Source organism: Cynocephalus volans, chromosome 6 (genome assembly GCF_027409185.1).
Source record: "Cynocephalus volans isolate mCynVol1 chromosome 6, mCynVol1.pri, whole genome shotgun sequence".
Lineage (NCBI taxonomy): Eukaryota > Metazoa > Chordata > Mammalia > Dermoptera > Cynocephalidae > Cynocephalus > Cynocephalus volans.
Window position 1 is genome coordinate 103404943 of NC_084465.1, and position 19906 is coordinate 103424848.

The 19906-nt window shown below is 40.6% G+C and overlaps 1 protein-coding gene across 1 annotated transcript in view; it reads right to left on the bottom strand.

Moving 5' to 3' along the window:
• Positions 1 to 19906, bottom strand: part of USP7 (ubiquitin specific peptidase 7) — a 64478-nt gene that overhangs the window by 13718 nt on the left and 30854 nt on the right. The window contains exons 2-12 of the mRNA XM_063099367.1: positions 19649 to 19753; positions 13981 to 14179; positions 11795 to 11933; positions 11035 to 11123; positions 9301 to 9409; positions 8449 to 8579; positions 7985 to 8039; positions 6909 to 6989; positions 6719 to 6809; positions 3565 to 3647; positions 1335 to 1444 (exon numbers count right to left, since the gene is read on the bottom strand). Coding sequence (XP_062955437.1) covers positions 1335 to 1444; positions 3565 to 3647; positions 6719 to 6809; positions 6909 to 6989; positions 7985 to 8039; positions 8449 to 8579; positions 9301 to 9409; positions 11035 to 11123; positions 11795 to 11933; positions 13981 to 14179; positions 19649 to 19753 — 1192 coding nt within the window. The remainder of the gene's footprint in view (positions 1 to 1334; positions 1445 to 3564; positions 3648 to 6718; positions 6810 to 6908; positions 6990 to 7984; positions 8040 to 8448; positions 8580 to 9300; positions 9410 to 11034; positions 11124 to 11794; positions 11934 to 13980; positions 14180 to 19648; positions 19754 to 19906) is intronic.

The following is a 19906-nucleotide window of genomic DNA, read 5'->3' on the forward strand; positions in this document are numbered from 1 at the left end:
ATATACCATAATTTGAGAAACGTGGAAAAATCAAATTCAGAGAAGACAGACATGCAAGAGATTGCCCACCCTGTGACTTCTACAGACATACTGAACTTGACTTGGTTTTAAGTTACTGGCTTCATAAAATTTGATTTACTTCACCAGAGGTGCCAAATTAAAGTGCCTTTAGAGGCAAGAAAGCTAGTGAGGCCAGGTGGGGGTCAACAATCCAGAATAGAACTGTGCCTGAACCTGTGCCCAAGCATCCCTGCTGCAGCCCTTGGGAATTCTGGCCCTGTGCTGCCAGAACTGATTTCCTACACGATGCTAAAAACTTGACATTTACGTGAAAATCCCACCATGTTTTAAATGATGACAACTAATTCCAATAAAACAAGAAACAAAAACAAGGTGAGGACCCAACAAAACACACCTATTGTTAGGCTGGAATTGGTCTAGGGCTGCCAATTTGTGAGATCTGGTGGAGACAGTTCTTATATGTCCACAGTAAAACATAAGAAGAGGTAAGCCAAGCCCCAGCTGCTGGTAAGTAATGTGATTTGGTCACATTCCTCCTCAAGTTTTTCTTTTTTGGCAGCTGTCCAGTACAGGGATACCCTTGACCTTGGTTAAAACACCATTCCACAACCAACTGAACTAACTGGACAGCCCTCACTCAAATCTGAAGGGTGAATGACCCACCCCTATCCTGTACAAAGTTGGTACACAAACTAATCAGGATAAAAATTCCGTATTCTTAACCACAAAAAATTGTATACACTAATACTCTTGTATCAGTAGTAATAGTTATCACCCTTGCATCTGATATTTTAAAAATCTGGAAAACCACCCATAATGGAGCACAAACATACCTGCTCTATTTAGCATTCCTAGAAATTCTAGCACATTCTAGAAGTCAACACCAACTGAGAGATTACAAAATATTGGAGAATCTTATTTAAACAAATACAGTAATATTGGATTCCACATCTGAGGGAACATCTACCTTCTGACCAAAACCAAATTTAATAAAAATCCTGATAAATGCAAAAATCTGTGAAACAAAAATAACTCTATCCTCAAAATGGATTTCAATCTGTCACAGTGGTGGGGGCCTGGGGTCAGGCAAAGTATCCTTTAGAAGGAGAAATCAACTCAGAAGAAACAGCCTCTGATAGCTGTTATGTGAAATTATACCTTTAACATTACAGCTCTTGGGACACCAAGGTAGAAGGAAATCTAAATAAATCAGAGACAAGACTGAAAAATAAAGACTAAACAAAGCACTGGGATTAACTCCCTAAATCAGGATAATGATGAAATCTCAACTTGTATATTCCACCATAGATTACCTATCGTTGATCTTGATATTTTGGTCCGTCTGAGGGTCATACATAAATCTCATCAGTTGTAGATGTAACACTGGTGGCAATGTTAGGAATTTCACACCTTTCTCTGCTTCCTGAACATTGAAAAGAAACACAAATTTAGTTCATCTCTACTTAAGACAATGAAAGCAAGAGCGTTTCAGTAAGATTGGAATGTGTTTGGGGACTTCTGGTGGACAGAGGCGGGAAAGTTTAGGAATCCATTTAGGGCACGTTTAGAATGTTTTGTTTTGGTCTGTATCAGATCTCTTTGCTATTTAAAATATCATTGCACCAGCTGGATGTGAGAGGTTTTCTCTTACCCTGGATTATATTCTTACTTGATGTCCAGCAATGAGGGAATGGCAAGTAAATTAAGACAGTCATTTGCTGCCATATAATATAGACATTAAACACTATGAAAAATATGGAGAACCACGGAAAAATCATTAAATGGAAAAGCAGAAAACTATGATTACAATTATGTAAGATTAGGACGCTTACGGACCACCTGAACAGAACAAGAACAAAAGACACAGGCGTGGGCTGAGAGGGTTATTACACGTGAACCGCTTCTCTTGCTTGGGCTCTTCATGATGTTTACCTAAGAACCCACCTCTCATGGAGCATGCGCCCCACACTTACGCTTGACCCACTTCTAAGAAAATAGTCTTGAGTATCAGCCAGGCCCTCTCACCAGCCACCACGGCCTCTCCCCAGTGACCGCCAGCCCCTGCGCTACAGGACACATCCCAACTTCAGACAGGCCTCCTCTGGAGGGATCCAGAACTCTACACAGCTCTCAGACCTCTCCCTTTACCTCTGCCCTACTTCAGCCAGCTCGCTCTGCTCTCCACTAAAACATGGCCTTGACAATCTCCACCACTGCCCGGCTATCAGTGGCCCTCTTGCATTTCTGACTCTTAGACCTTCTTCCAGGTGTAAACCTGAATGTCCAGTGACTGGCTAGGGACCTGGAGGAACTGGGGGCTGTGACAAGTCATGGCTGTTTGGCACCTTTTTTGGGTGTACATTAGCATGTTCAAGAAGACGGGGTTATTTCTGAAAGACAAAAACAAAAACCCAGGATCCTACTCCACACTAAGGAATGGCATGTTTTTAATACAATTTGAAAGACAAAATTATTGTCTCTCCACCACTTTCCATTGATGCTGTGTCTCTAAAGTATACAGTGCTTACCCAGATCAGCAAAATATCTAGGGTGAGTGAGAGCAATTCTTCTGAGCTGACTGAAATTTTTCTAAGCTCTAATTAATGTCTGCAAAGCAACTTTCTTTCTTTCTTTTTTTTTTTCTTAAAAAGATGACCTGCAAGGGGATCTTAACCCTTGACTTGGTGTTGTCAGCACCATGCTCACCCAGTGAGCTAATCGGCCATCCCTATTTGGGATCTGAACCCGTGGCCTTGGTGTTATCAGCACCGCACTCTCCCGAGTGAGCCACAGGCCGGCCCTGCAAAGCAACTTTCTGATCTACAACTCAGTCCCTGAGCAGTCTGACCTAGTAGCAGAATAGAAGATCTGTGGCTCACTGCAAAACAGTGCATTAGCAGGTTTGGCAGGCACAGGCCAGTCTGAAAATCTTGATTTTAACTTAGTTAAGCCAATGAGTCTACATTATGAGGCTGCAAAACAGACCCTGGATCTCTGGATCCACAAGGACACTCTAGATCCAACAGACCAGCCTACCCAGCAGTCAGAAACTGTGGCCACAGTCCATGTCCCTCTTTCCAACCATGACTGGTCACTTGCTCATAATGCTCACTGTTCTGCCATATGCCCAGACTCCCTGTGGCGCCACGACCCTAGAGAAGTCACCCCTCCTCCTAGCAGTTGTAATCCACAAAATTAACCCCACTAAAAATAACAACACAAAACAAAGTACAAGTGACTAAGAAATTGTATTTGTGACTGGGAGAAACCGAGGAAAAGCTGGGTGAGGAACAGGATAATAGACAAATGAGAAAACTTACAACATCACGACTGACCCTCAGATCTGCTGGATGACGACTCTCCCTTTACCCTGCAGTTCTTGGGGCACCATCCCCACCCCTCCTCATTCAACTCTACCAGAAATAAATCATTTTATGTTCTAAATACCAGAAGCACATGAAAGGGTACAAGTAAATTTTTAATTACAATTACAAAAAAAGGAAGAAGCCATAACAGGACACTTGTACAAAATATACACGTTACCTGCAAGCCATGCTCCCCGGCATCATATTTATTGTCACCGTCTAGTTGTTCTACTGCCACATAATCCACAAATGATTCAAATACTTTAGAGAGAGAGAGAAAGAGAGAGGTCAACCAAGTGATCACTAAAGCTTCGATTATAATACAGCCAACCCAGGTATATACTATTTAAATCATATATTTAGGAAGATCAGAGAAGACAACTTAAATGACCGTAGCTACAAACAGTAACTCTCACCCTCTCCTAGAGACTGTAGTTAAAGGTGCCATTACCACCTTCACTAATCAGCCAAAGGACCGTGATAGGTTCCCGAAAGGTACTAAAATGGTAACATGGAAGGAACAGTCCAGGGTTTAACAACGTTAACTTTGACCCAACACTTAGAGCTACGATTATGAAGCCAGCACAGAACGAACAGTGTGGACAACCACTGTGTATAGACACATGTGCACAGCATGCATGGCCGGCTGGTGACCAGAGAGATGAGGAAAACCTGGAAGAACTGCAGGAGCCCCAACTGTTCCAGGTGAAGAGACAAAGAAAAGATAAAACAGTAATAGGTGACAGAATGTCTTAAGACACTAAAGGCAAAAACTGACACACTAGATTTCACTAAAATTAAGGAGTTCGGTTAAACAAATGACAACATTAAGAGGGTAAAAGTCATGCCACAGAGTCTTCCTCCACTGGGAGAAGACCTCAGCAATCCCACAAAGCCCTAGTATCCAGAGTGAAGAACTACTTCAGCTCTGGTCATGGCGGACGATACTGAAAGCAACAACTATCAGGTTCTGGACAGCAGGCAGTGCAGCGTAGTGATGCTCAGGAGAAAGGAGACAAATGAGAGCCCCACAATGGGCCTAGCCCACCGCTTAGTTTCGAGGCTGCAGGAAGGGGAACCCAGACAGAGCCCCATGCCTTGCTGAGCGCAGAAGACAAGAGTGGGGATTTGAGGAGACCGAGGCAGCTAGAATCTGTAGGGTGTACTACCCAAGCAGACAGAGGAAGTCTGGAGATCTGTAGAGGGTTCTCCCTGAGCCATTGATAAGTTCTGATCTGGGACCAGGGATAGAACCACCCACAGGAACAGGATCAGGATAAAGATCCTCAGAGCTCACAAAGGTCTAGGAAGGGCCTGTGCTCCCACCAGACACAGTGGAAAAGCCTGATACATGGGAGATGTGGCTGAGAAAACAGAAAGGTTGTGGGGACAAGTTAATCCTAAACTAATACCCATTGTGCCACAACCTAATAAGCAAGCATAAAAACAAGCCTCAAAAGAATCAGACTATTCCCAATTAACTTACCTGCGCCCCAAATCAAAAGTTAAGAATATGCAACACCCAAGATAATAACCACAACTCCTGCCATCCAATAAAAGATAAGCAACTGTACAAAGATGCTGGACAATACACCCCACTCAATAGAAACAGACCTAGAAATCGCACATGACAGAATTAGTAAATAAGAACATTTTGAAAATTATTATTAACTACATTCCACATGTTCAAGAAAGTAGAAGAAAGCAAGAGCATATTAAGAGAAATGGAGGATTTTCATAAAAAGATTCAAACCAAACCTCTAGAAATGAGGAAGAAATAATGTCTGAAATGGAGAAAGAACATGGATGGGATCAACAGCACGTCAGACACTGCAGAAAACTAGAGCAGTTGAAGACAAAGCACTAGAACTGTAACAAAACACTGAGACCAGGGCATCAGGAGACTGTGGGATGACTTCAGACAGTCACTGAAGGGCGGGGTGTAGCAAAATGTTGAAGAGTGGACAGAACATTTTCAAACTTGATGAAAACTATAAAACCACAGATCCAAGCAGTTTAGTGAACACCAAGCAGAAGAAACATGAAGACAACTGCAGTAGAGCACATCACCATCACCACCCCAAACAGGTTAAACTCAGTGAGATACAGGAAAGCTTAAAAGTAGGTGGGGGGTGCCCATGGGACATATGATCACTACAGAGGACTAAAGAATGACAGTGTGACAGCAGACTTCTCCTTGGGACATCACAACCAAGAAGACAGTGGAACATCTCTCACACACTGAAAGAAACGATGTGTCACTCTAGAATCTAAACCCAGTGAAAATGTCTTTCAAGAGTGAAAATGAAATAAAGATCTTTTCAGACATATACAAAAGGTGAAAGAATTCATCTGAGCAGACCTGACTACAGGCACTAAGGAAATGAAATAATGAAGGATACTGGAAGGTATAAATACACAGAAGTTGTAAATATAGCGCTTTTCCCCCATATTTTGAAAATCTCTTCAAATCAATTAGGAAAAAAAAAAACTACGAAGCCAATACAAAAATGGGTGAAATACTTAAACAGGCATTATACAGAAGAAAATATCCAAACTGCATTTGAAAAGGCAACAACCTCACATATCTTCAAGGAAATACAAACTAAAAATGTGGTAACACTATACTCCTACCAAAATCTTCAAAATCTGAAAACTGACTGTGCTGGTGTGGCTGTGGGGCACCTGCCACTCTCACACACTGCTGACAGGGACGAAATGGTACATAAACCACTTTGGGACACGTGCTAGCTCTATCTACTAAGCGGAACATATGCACACCCTATGGGCCAGAAACTCCACTTGCCGTAAATGCAAACAGCACAAGAGGTCCATGAACCTTATACCTAAAGCCTTAAACTGGAAATGGCCCAAATATCAATCAAGAAAAGAACAGTTTCAAAAAAATTTTGTGGTATATTCCTAAAATGAATTACTATAAAGTTGAGAATTGTCAAATTGTTGCTACTTGCAACATGGATGTATCTCACAAAGAGAATGTTGAGTGAAAAGAAATCAGAAACAAAGGATACATTCTACTGCACGATTCCACTTAAACAAACACTTAGAACACACAAAATTAACCCAGGCTGTAAGAAGCTCTTTGAGGAGGTGGAAGTAGTGACTGAGAGAAGGGCCAGGGCAGGTCTTTGGGTGCTGGCAAATGTTCTCTTTCTAGATCTGGGTGGCAGTTACAAGCCTGGGTTCACCCAGTGAGCTGTTCACTGAAGATCTGGGTCATTTCCTGTATCAGTGCTACATTTCAATTAAAATCACTTGCAAAAACAAAACAATAGAGCAAAACAAATTATCATAAAGTACGCAAAACTTACTATTTTTCTTTCCTTTTATACTTAGCTGGATATCGTAATAATCTTCTCTTCTATCAGACCGATAGTCTACTTCTTTACACTGGATATAAGACTATGAATAAGAAAAATAAGATGGCTTAAGTATCAATTTAAAAAATAATTCATGTTTTTAAATCTTTTAAAATAATCCTTTAAAACAGGTATCACATACCACCATTTTGCCTCTGAATAATTTAGGTATGGTGCCTTCTACACACGTTCCTTTCATCTTATTTTCCACATTATCAAGCAACTGAAAGAGAAAGTTTTGGCTTTAAAAAAAAATTTTATACCCTACATAACATACAGTAATTTGATACTTGACTAGGAAATGTCGATGGTCAAACAAATTCTAGACTATGAAAATATTATGATCTTTGGCATGCAATTATCAAAAACATATACAAAATCCTTTCTTGGTTGGATTTTAACAAAAATATCTACATGCAACAGTTGAGGTTAACCTTTTATACAGCCTTTGGGATGAATTAGTAATCTGTAGTGCCTTCAGAAGCATTTTTTTTTAAATATTCATTTTACCTCGGTGTAAAAGCATGTAAATTGATCACTAAACTTAACTCGTAATGGTCCACACCAAGAGATTAATGAGGTTGAGCCTGTCAACAGGATTGACTGGTTTGTCCATGGATATTTAATGAACTGGATTCAATCCAGCTAGTGCTGCAAAAAAGAAAACACACCTTGCCCAGCCAATCACCTTGAATAGCCATTTCATGTTGTGTGTGTGTGTGTGTGTGTGTCTTTCATCACAACTAGAAGAGTGAGAATCTGCTGGTGACTAATGATGGCTTGGGGAAGAATCACTAAAATACGGAGACCCGCCTCAATAAGAACATGGGTGCACAGGAGGGGTCTGGAGGTTAGAGTGGTAACAGAAATCACTATTCTAAAGTGGTCTGGGGCCATGAGGAAAGCTAAGGCAACCTGCTGGTTCTCTGATTAATAATTTGTGTGTTACACCAATTTAACAAATTAAAAGCCTACTACCTACTAGTATTTAAATTCAAGCTTCCTCTAACATTTCACCTTCAAAAACTTATTCAGATAATTCTTCCCAGCTTTTAAAACTAGAGAGATGCTGCCTTTTCTTTCTAGCCTAGCTTTGGTTCTAAACAAAGATGGGTGTTCTGTGAATTAGATCTGAGGTCCTACTTGGAAACAACTGCTGACATTGCTTCAAAATATTCAGTGTAAGAACTATACATACAATTACTGTTTGAAACTTACCACTCGACACAGCTCTTGAACATCGTGTTGCATGAAGCTATCTAAAGTTTCCCACCTTTCAAAGATAAAACGGACATCTACATTTAGATTTCCAAATTTCAAATAAGTAAAAAAGCAACTTAGATTTAAAAACTAAACGGAATAATCAGGCATTATTCTCTAATTCATTTTAGTATATGAATATACTAAATTTGAATATTATTATTTAGTATATTATGAATATACTAATATATGAATTTAGTGCTGCCGAAGCGAGCACTATTCTCTAATTCATTTTAGATAAAGATTATTTTGGGATCATATAATTGAAAGATAAACTGAATCTTTCTTTTATCTTGTGAAAATCTTATTCCTAGAGGAAGTGGTATTTGCAAGTAAATGTACATACATTTGAAGGCTATATGTGTTCTTTGGTTGTTAAAAAGCAAGCCAACAGAATGGGAAGGCTGATTTCTAATACATACCCAAATGACTTTGTTAGTTTTTTTGTTCCTACGGGCTTATCACTGTGCTGTAATTCATAGAACACTCTTTGTAATGCTAAAGGAACGCTTTTAGAAGAATCATCACCCTCTGTCGGCATCATGTACACAGCCTAAAAGAATTAAATAAGAAATAAGAATTTAATTTTTATGTAAAAGTGTCATTTCTAATATCACAGCAGCTAAGGTAGTTGCTAGGGCTTTTAACTATCCCCAACAGATCAGAAAGTTTAATCTCCATAGTATAATCCTATCACAGTAATCTGTCTGGAAGAACAGTGCAAATACAACATGGAAGGCTGATAAACTAGCCTTCAGCTAGGCCCCCAACACAACCAGGATTATGTGGTGTCTGTACTGCTCAACACTGCTTGTAGGAAACTCTCAAAATAGAAACGACTACCTCTCCTACACTAGATTCAAAGTGTGTCTAAGGTGCATCTACAGTAAATGAAAATTTCAACTTCATGGCCAGCAATTTTTCAAATAATCAATTTTGATATAAAACTTTTCAAATGTTGCCACTAATGGTTTTTATTTTTACTACAAACTTTTACATTTTAAGTCATGCCTAGCACAATTAACATCAGTTCTGTAAAACTTTATTAGTTGTAGTAAACTCTTGATGGCCCAAGTTAGCTTAAATAGCAAGTGCAGGTGTATAAGCACTAAAGAATAAAAATATGCAGTGTAAAATAGGGACCTCTATGGAGACAGTACTGTGGCAGAGAAGGGACACTGGAACATTTGCTGAGAGAGCTTTGCCTGTCCGTTAATATACCTGAGAGAAAGGGGTGGGTGGAAGGTTGGGAGAGAGAAATGCCACACATTTACCTTTCGTAGCTGATTTGTGAAAAATAAGGTCTGCAGCAGGCTATTCATGTAGCACGTTGCTCCCTGATTCTTTAAGCCAACATAGCCCGTGTGCTTCTTTGAATCCCACCTAAAAGATCAGTGTGAGGTTGAAGATGAAGCGCACAGGAGACCTCTCTGCTTTCTGCACCGTGCGGCAGTGTGGTAGCTGACATCTCGCTGTTATGAACCATCACCCCCCTTCCACCATCCTGACACAGGACCAAGGTCCACACACCCCTCATCGTCAGGCCTTGGCATAAGGAGTTCTTACCACCCAGCTGCCTTCAATGGAAGCGTGTGGACTGGTGCAAACTCAACCCCAGCATTTGAGTAACTGTGTAAGTACGTGTCTGTTGACAGCAGCACTGCTTTCACTTACTGGGACCAGCACTCACAAGTACTGACAAAGTCCTATACAGAGTTGTGTGTCAGTTAATGACAGGAATATGTTCTGGGAAATGCGAGGTTAGGTGATTCTGTCATTGTGTGAACATCATAGAGTGTACTTACACAAACCTAGATGGTATAGCCTACTGCTCCTAGGCTATAAACCTGCAGAGCATGTTACTATACGGAATACTGCAGGCAACTGTAACACAATGGTAAGTATTAGTGTCTCTACACCTACCTCAATATAGAATAGGTACAGTAAACATAAATATGGCATTATAACCTTGTGGGACCACCATCATATGTACATGGCCTGTCGTTGACCAAGACAGTATTATGTGGTGCATGACTTTTTGTGTCAAATATGCCTCACAGTGCGGTTTTATTACATATATATTAAGTCATGTCTGGTGAGCAGGAAATGGAAACAGCTGAAACCCATCTTTTCTGCAGAGAGAAATATACACAGTGTACCTGGCAAGTTTTAGTTCAGAATTCTAAACTTCTAGAGCTGTTTGTCTTTATTTTGCTATTTTGGTGGTTGGTTAAGAGAAAAGGTAGATCTTCTGAATTATCTGTGTTAACAAGAATGCTACGTGAAGCAGAACAGTCCTCGCCATCTCCCTCTGTATGTAGTGCAAAGACAGGAGCAAACATGACTGCCACCAAGCATGACCAATAATGGAGGAGAAGTTTATTGTGCAGAGTCAACAGCACTCTGTAGTTGCAGTGCTTAGTCCATGGCCAGGGAAACACACGCAGGCACACCTAGTGGCCCTGGTTGAAGCTTCTTCACACCTCGCTCACCGCTTCAGCCTGTCAGTGGTGCTCACCTCCTCCCCTGCTCGCCCATCGCCATACAGACAGGGTTTTCACATCCCTGCTCTTTTCCAGGTAAAACAGAGTGTCTCCACTATGGTAATTTATGTACTGGTCTTAGGCTCTCCGCCATACCAATCTATACGTTCCTCAAGAACAGAAAATGACAGCTGTCTTGTTATATTTTACATATATAATTATATTCCTGGTGCCCAGCCATGTCCAACACATAGAAACTGCTCCATAAGTCTGTTAAATGAGTGAATGCGAAGTGGGGGGGGAGAAGGAGAGAGGGAGAGAGAAGGGGGAGGGAGAGAGAAGGGGGAGGGAGAGAGAAGGGGGGAGAGAAAGAGAGAGTCTGTGTCTGTGTCTATGTACACGCCAAAGGGCAAACACAGAGAGTGCTTATTTGTTGAAAATATGCATCTCTGTTAATATATGCTAATGCTTCTTTCACTGCAGCACGAAAGACTTTTAATAGCACCCAATTAAAGAAAAACTTACGCAACTCCATGGGGAGCATCCGCCTGTACAAAGACTTCAAAAGTTACTTTGTCATCATCTATAAATCCTTTCTCAGGATCAGTCACTTCCTGTAAAAGTTAAATAAGAATATCCAGCTTGCATAAGAACACACAATCACTTTATCCCAAAGAGATTACCCCAGTGCCCTGTACTTCACACACTTAAATACTACTCTTCAAATTACCCAATTTTGCTTCTAGTTTTGGAGTGTTCTGGCTGTCACTGAACGAAAACTGCAGTAGCATGGCCCCTCTAGGAGGTACCCCAAGGCATTCAGGAGCTCAGTACCACCGTGTGAACTCCGTATCTGCTCACTGAAGCAGGGCCTGGGGAGGTTATAGAGAATTTGGCCTAGAGAGTAACATTAAGCAGTAATGAGTAACTTAGAGTAACGAAGCAGCAACATTCCTGAGAATGTTCTGCTGGTTACCACATCTGCAAAAAGGGGCCAAAATGAGCTGCCTTGAAAATTAATAAAGTTTACATGAAACCATCCAGCACTTTAAGTCTTTTAAAGGAAATTTCATCAGTAAGGAATGACCTTTCAATGTCCAACTAAACACTGACACCTGAATCCAGATCTCTGCTGAAAACCTAAGCCGGGAAACTGGAGAAAACACATTTTTGCAGATAACTGCCCAACTTACAAAGCAAAAATTTGACTCTAAAGTGAATATGAAGAAAAAAATAATTAGGGAAACAAGCAATAATGCTCAGATCATTTAGACTGAACACTTACGCTCCAGGCCATGAAGTTGGAAAACCCCCAGTCATTTTCTTTATGGAAGAACAAGTGACTAATGCGCCGACTGAATGACTTGTCATCGTCTCTGTAGTTTATGATCTTCAGCACTGCTTGTGCATGACAAGACCACGACCTGTGCAAGAAAACAGTCTGAGCCTCGGGTGACTTACTTAAACTGTTCACAGCTTTTAAAGACACTAAAACTAGCACGCAAAAAATCTCAGTTGTTTTCTTTCCTCTCTCCTTTTGGGTTGGAGGGTGAAGGTGGTATGGGGGGCATATTTACCTTTAGTAGAGAAAAGTGTGTTTGCGGTGCCCCTGTGTAGCCTGTATTTATTTAACTAGTGGTTTTATTTATTTTTCAATTCCTGAAAAGTTTGAAGCATACTTTTTAACTGTACCGATGAGATAAAAGTTTTCAGCTTTAAATATTGATCATAGATTTTGTAAAAGATTACAGCATTTTGGTCAGATAATTGAAAAAAAATTTTTTTTAAAGCAGATGCACAGATGTAAACCTGTTTTCTACTGCTAAAGGTGTCACATCTCAGTGTCAGTCCTACCCCCTGCAGCTCATGGGGATTGTGCCTCTCGAGTTCTCCTAGGATGTCCTCCCACACACGCTGGGGTAGAACTAGGACAGAAACACAGACTTCTGAGCAGAGCTGACCAGGGCAGGGCTGAGACCCTCACAGCTGTGCTGTCCTGCCTGGGCATCAAGGAACTCATTGATGACATAAATCGAGCCTGGGCACTGAATTACAACCACAAGAGAAGTGACCATACATGTAATCAAGTGAGGGGCAGACCACAAAAGGGTCTCTGAATCAATAATGAAAAACCAAAAAGATATACCACTTTAAAGTCCACTATAGTAAAGGTCTGCAATTCAAGCAGGGCTTTAAATGCGTGTTGCAACTAAACTGAAATAATTTAAGGCTCTTCAAAACAAGTGTAGAACAGTGTTGCACTGGCACTCTGTTGCTCAGGATGCTTGCACTGGATATGGACAGCTCACTGTTCTCCCCACATACCATTCAGGCTATAGATGTCTATTATACTAAAACAAATCTAGCCCAAATACTCATCAGATCACATCATAATGTAAACAGAGGAAGAAAAAAGTTAACCTATAAACAAACAGGCTCTGGCAGCACCATAAAATTGGCTTGGCATTTCTTGCTTAAACATTAAAGGAAAATGGGCTGACTGGTTGCTCAGTTGGTTAGAGCATGGCCTTGTAACACCAAGGTCAAGAGTTTAAATCCCAGTATGGCCAGCCGCCAAAAAAAAAATTTTTTTAAGTAAAAAACTTTAAAAAATGAACTGTATTCCCTTAGGCATTTACAGAACAGCTAGAGCTAGTGTACTGAGGAACATTTTTATGAAGCACTTTGAAAGGCCACACTCTGGGGGTAGAAGGGAGTCTAGGACAGATGTGGTCCAAATAAGCAGCTTTCTCAAGGTTCCTCGGGTAGACAGTGTGACAGAGTGACAAAGTGATCTGCAGTCCCCACAAGCAATCTCTGAACTAGGCTTTTGATAAAAGTTGAATAATAGTTGCTGTTACTAACTTAAGGGGAGAGTCATAAACTTTTGAGATCAACAGGTAGAAAGTCTGAAATACTTATGAAGGTGTGAAGCCTCTAAGCTTCAATTTCATCAAGATTGTTCTCCATTTCAAGACATTTTATAATATACCTCCCTCCTTTTAGAAATTATATGAATAAAAAAATGTTTTTTTCTAAAGTAAGTCAGAGGTCCATGATGTAATTCCCTCAAAGAATGTTTAATTTGTACTTTCTGAATGACCCACGCGAATCAGTTATCACACAATGAAAAGGATATCTGGCCCTTTCCTCGGGCAGTTGCTGATAGAGTAGCTTTAAGCCTGGTAGCTAGCTCAATTATCACATGGTCCAGGTGAGCCCAATTCCATGGCTGGCAGACGGTAACATACAAACTTTACTTTTTTAGTTGCAAGACAGAAATAGTTTGGATATTACACCTACCAGTGTATTTTAAATAGAGAAACGTATTTTATCTAATTTAAAATCAAAGAGCTATACAGAGGCAGCAAGGAAATTTAAATTAAATTGAGGTAGGCCAATCAAATTTGGCTTCCAATAATGTAATACAACTATTTGTGGTTTGTAGTTGCATCATTTAAACTGTCTTACGTGGAATCAGATTCAGCATTGCACTGGAGAAAGAATCCTACGCTTTTTTGGTGTGGTCTGTCTGGATAAAAGCGTGGCATCACCATAATCTTCCATGGCAGATTTCGCACAAAACACGGAGGGCTAAGGACCGACTCACTCAGTCTGCTGAAGCGCTCGACAGTGAACTGAAAGGTTGCCTCGGAGCGCCAACTGGTGTCTGCAAGAAAACACGTCATCAATCACAGGGCTAGTGCATTCGCTGAAAGCACTAGCACAAACTTGGAATAAACTGTTCTACACAATCTTAACAATGCTAAATCTAACTCCGTAAAAATGATAGTAAAGTTTCCATTCTATTAAAAGTCTAAAACTGTGAGATGACAGTTTCTGAATGAATGAATCCTTATAAAATCCAAAACTCTGAGGGCTAACAACACACACCAGCCTTTCCTCTTACACTCAAGAATCAGTGCCATAAGAACGTCTATGCTACCACATTTTAATTCCCAAGTAATCCTCGGCACCGAGTGAGTGGAGAGACTTTGGAGAGAAAGACTTAAATGGCTTGCACATCTGTTCAAGGACAGAACTTGTGGAGGGACAGAAGACGACTTGAGATTTTGGCTGAGTCCTGAGAGGAAAAATGAAGGAGGCGCTGGACACACAGGCATGTAAGGACTGCAGAGCGGGTGGGAAACAGCCATTCCCCTGGAAACGCCACACTGTTTAGAGGCCAGAAGATGGCTAAGAAGTTAGCCTAAAAATAAATGTTAGCTTTATTAGTTCACAATTTTTGTGAAATACCAGCCTGGACTCCCTATGGGGGATAATTTTTTTAAGTGGTATTCTTTTCCACATGAATAGTATAAATTGTTAAGCGTTAACAAGATTGAAGTCCACCTTGAGAAATTAAAGTTTCCATCAATAGAGTGCCCCTTAGCAGAGGTTCAACTGAAAGTCTCAGTTTAAAATTCCACCTTTTACTGATGACTCATTGGCAAGTGACCACAGGCCACAGGTCAGTCAGCTTTGAAAACCCTGGCAGTGTCTCACTGTCTGCTTCTCATACTACTCCTGTGAAGGAACAGTCCTTCCACACCCACCCCGCCCAATCTGTTACTGACCAACATCATAAAATTGTTGCATCATGGTCAACTTGCTCCAGAAGGTTCTGTGCCTTCCTTCACTTTCTGCACCTATCTCACTGCAGACTGGAAACAAGGCCATACTTGGAGGGGGCCATGCTCTACAGAATAGCAGACAGTGCTAGCAAGGCTTTCCTGGCTTAGAATGAGGTACTATTTTGAAATCCCTGACCCCCGGGCTCCTAAAGCACAAAAAAAGACTTGCAGGCTTGGGTGACAAGCATGTTAATAAGAACACACTCCATCCTTCATCCTCAGACCTCTGAAGGCAGCCATGACGGGATCCAACAATCCCTGTCTCCAAACTTCACTAACACAACTGAGTTATCAGTGTTGGCCACCTCTCAGTGTATAGAAATTGCTTGAAGTTTGCAACTAACTGAATTTGGTCTTAAGAAAACATGTCCATCAGTCCTCACAAGAGGGTAGTGTAATTTACCAAAGAAATAAAAATCAAAAGTATGTGTGACGATTAGCACCTTTACCTTCTTTTAAACACTCTTCGTCCCAAATTCTTTTACTCCGCATAACCCTGCTCAATAATTCACAAGCAGAGGCTCTTCAGAAGGAAAAACAGCTCAAAAGGAGAGTCTAAGAGAAGAATTATTTGTTCAAGCTTCTTCGGGTGGTAGTTATTACCCTAATCCTTTTGAGGGATGAAATCTACTAAAAGGCAAGAAATTTGTTCCAGATAGTGATGTCTAGAATGGCTTCGAAGAACATTTTGCTACATTTTTATGGACACACCAATCACATTTGAGCAGCATTTAAATCCTGCAAGGCAGACAAAGGTAGAAGTTACTTAATTCCCATTTTGTAAGTGAGGAAATTGAGGCTCACTGAGGTTAAGTGTTTCACAAAGTGACAACAAGGGATTTCAACACCCAAGATTTGCTGAGATACTAAGCACAGTGACACAATCACCCTGCCTTTGGTTTTTAAAATGCTACGCCTGGAGTTTAACACTCCACAAAACACAGTACCTAACAAAAGTTAGACAATTAGGATGCCTGCTTTATATAGAGACTGTATATACAGAACCATACAGAAAGCAACCAGTGGACCTAAAAAGTTCTGTCACAGGGTTATGCCTCTCTTCTATGAAACATCATTTTTGTGTAAGTCAGCTCTCTTCAGGGTTAGATTTTATGTACACAAAATCAATACATATTATGTTTTCTTTCACTCTACAGTTTAGTCAAATCCCTAAGTTATTACAAAAATATTAAATACAACCATTCAGTAGTGACACTAAGTCTTCTAGGTGGCCAGACCCAGAGGCTGCAGTGCATTCACCTCTGTGACCCCAAGCCTGGCCCACAGTGGTTAGTTCACATTTGTTAAGTTAAACACCAGATTTCTGCCTCATGCTCAAGGCACATTCTTAGAACGGACTGATCTTATAAAATATGCTAATCAGGAAATTTAGCATAAGACTTCATGTGAATAAAAATTCCACCTCAGTGGCTCTAAATGCTTCATATAATGGAGTAATTGAAATTTTATATTAAATACCAAAAAAGTCAAGCAGGAGGGCCTATGAGAAAGAGAAGCGGACTTGAAACCCATCTTTAACAGATACGGTCGGCAGAATTGGAATTACATGAGACTGACAGGCAAATGTCTCTGCCCATGTACATGGGTGAAGTGGTATACTGGGGACTATGAAGGACACCCCATACCTGGAGAATTAGTACTTCATTCACAGAGACTCTAACCTGCTTGATACTACTGACATTAACAGAGTTATTTCATGACTCCATGCTTCTTTTCATTGTATATGACAGGATGACAAGCTTCTGCTGCCAACATGTCCTCAGCCAGATTCCTTGATAATACACTACCTTCCAGTCCTGCCCCAGAGACCCCCAAAGCAGAGGAGCAGTTCTCAGAAAGCCATCTCAGCTTTATGAGAACTGCTGCCAAGTGGGCCAAAGCTCCCACTGTGCCCATTCTTAATACCAATTTTATCTTTGTAGGGCAAAGGCCAATGGAACAGCCTGGGCTTCAGTTTCACGAAGATTTTTGAATCAGAGAGGTGAGCCTGAAATTTCCCCAAATAGTGCTCTTGCAGTAATTTTATTAAATCTCAATGATTTATTCCAATACGAGTTTTTGCAAGTCCTAGTCAATCCCTAGAAATTACTTTTTTTCCATGGGTACCAACAATCTAAATCTAGATCCATCTAGGTCTTCAGAGGCTGAATTTGCTTTAAAACTTCTCTTGGTCATCTAAGGAAAAGCAGTTGATGAGAAACTAATATAAAATAAGCAGATATGACTTAAATTAGTTCTGATACTTTCCCATAATTCTATGTTAACAGGATCTTTAGATGCTCTCTTCCTCAACTATTCAGGTTTTCCCATCTATCCCTGAACTATTAGCTATTTAACTTTTTATACAAGAAGTTTCCCCCACTAAAAAGGCTTCTCTGCATATCAGTCAAGTCACTGATAATACAGCTACAAAAATATTCTAATCCAGTGTTTCCCAGACTGTGTGTTCTAGTTTGAAACGTTAAAAGAAGATTCAAGGAAAGGGGGTCTGTTCTTTTGGAGAAACAACGTACGTTAGGATACTGACAGCACTGAGACGTACTACAGGAAAGAAGCTTGTTTAACCTAGCACTCTGCAAACTTCCTAGAATTCTGAACCCTGTTCACGGCACACTTACAGCTAGCTTGCAGAAGACTGTTTCACGATACATATTACAGCTGTGAAAATGTTGCCCTCAACTAAGAATTCTGCTCCTAGTACCAGAATCATCTCCTTCCCATGCCTTTTGCCATCAAATAGATATGATCTCTCATACCGCTTGGGCCTTTTGAAAGACAACTAAAATTCCAAAAGAGAAAAAAAATGACTGAAACTAGTCTACTTTCTCTGATAACACGGCTTTTTCCTTTTTGGAATTCACAATGGGGGCATTTTCACTTTTAAGTCCTATGGTTTAGCACCATTATACTACTAATAATTTAGTAAAATTTGCCTCAAAAGAGGATTTTACTTAATTATGATTTTATAACAGTTATTCTCAACGGAGGCAATTTGGGCCCCCAGGATACATCTGGCAATGTCTAGAGACATTTTGGTTGTCATAACTGTGCGTGGGGGTGTGGCGAGGGGGACACTGGCATCCCATAATGCACAGGAGAGCCCCGCCCCCCAAAAAGGAATTATCCAATATCTGATTTTATCAATTCTACATCTATGTTTCCTCCCAAAACCTTCCCTCTTAAAATAAATAAATAAAATTAAATAAATAAATAAATAAATAAATAAATAAATAAATAAATAAATAAATAAATAAATAAATAAAAGGGAGGAAAACGTTAGACTTAAATTGTTCTGTGGACACTGGAGACTAGACTCTGGGTGGGGCCAGTCACTGCTGCACGAGTGACATAGTTGATCCCACACACACAGCTGGCACATCAGACCTGGCCATGCCTCCCCGAATGTGCTCTCTGAACCAATCCGGTATCTCTGAAATAAAACCACCAAAAGCCCAACAACCAGTGAGACCACACCCACACCACTTGCTGCCCTTCGTCTACAGTGGAAAGCGAACTCCACAGGTAACAAAGCCGCGGGTTTAGACCACGCCTCTTTACCTTCCTCAGATATTGCCTCAGCCAGCTGCCAGGGGGTAAGCCGCACTGTGAGAGAACTCTCAACTACGGCTGCAGTGTCTCATGGAGGCTCAACTTTTGGCAGGAGGTCTGAACGGCAGTCCTTCTGGTGGTGCAGCCCGTGACTGATGGTTTCTTTCAACTGCCCCGTTACTCCCCTGGGAAGGACACAACCCTCATGAGGATTGATGGACATGCTTTTTTGACAGAACATGGTTTCATATTACACTGCATGATTCCAGGGACTGCATAAAGCAATTACTGGCTGCTCCCTTCTCTCATGACTTTGACCTTGCAAATGTTTAGGTCACATACTCTGATAAATTATAAGAAGAAATTGTCTTGAAAGAAAAAAGTGATTTCCTGGACACAAAATCTCCATGCATGTACATATGCATATGCTTTTCACATAGAAGCTATAGACCAAAAGTTAGTGGGAGAATGAAGCCCAAAGCTTGAATCTGATTTCACACCTAACAGGAGCAGGGAAGGATTATCAGCTACAAACGACTGATACACACTACAATGAAAATGCAATGGAAAGCCAAGTTCCAATGACTGAAAGTGTCTTGCTGCAAACTAAAAGGGAAGGAGAGTAAGATATACTTGTTCTAAGTACTAATTGTGGTTGGAGAACTGCAGGCTTAAGAAAAGATCCACCTATTATAAACCTCTGTGTCTAAACCTTCTCACCTAGGCTAGGGAGAATCAACTTACCTTAAAATTCTGTAGGCAATCTTGAAATTCAAAACCAAAATAAGATCCTAAATTGTCCTCAGATACAATCTCCTGAAAACTAGCTACTCTTAAGAAACCTGGAAGTACTCAAGGAAAAAATACGGACGGAATGTGTTTGTGGTTCTGACCGCTTTCCACCCGCTGCGAGCAAGCAAACCGCAGGTACTCACCATCCTCCATGTCCTCCTCTGTGTTGCTGTGCCCGTCACTCAGGGCCACGTTCCCGTTGATGACAGGATTTTGAGTAATTCTTGGTGGGTCATCTGTATCTCCAGCTTTAAATAGAACCAAAAAACTCCATGGGTTTTACCTTCACGGCTTGGGTTAAATAAGATTTATTTATACACTTTCAGCCATTTCTAGTCACTAATAAATTCCAATTACAGCATAATGAAAATTCATTCTAATCCAAGGTATTCAATAGTATG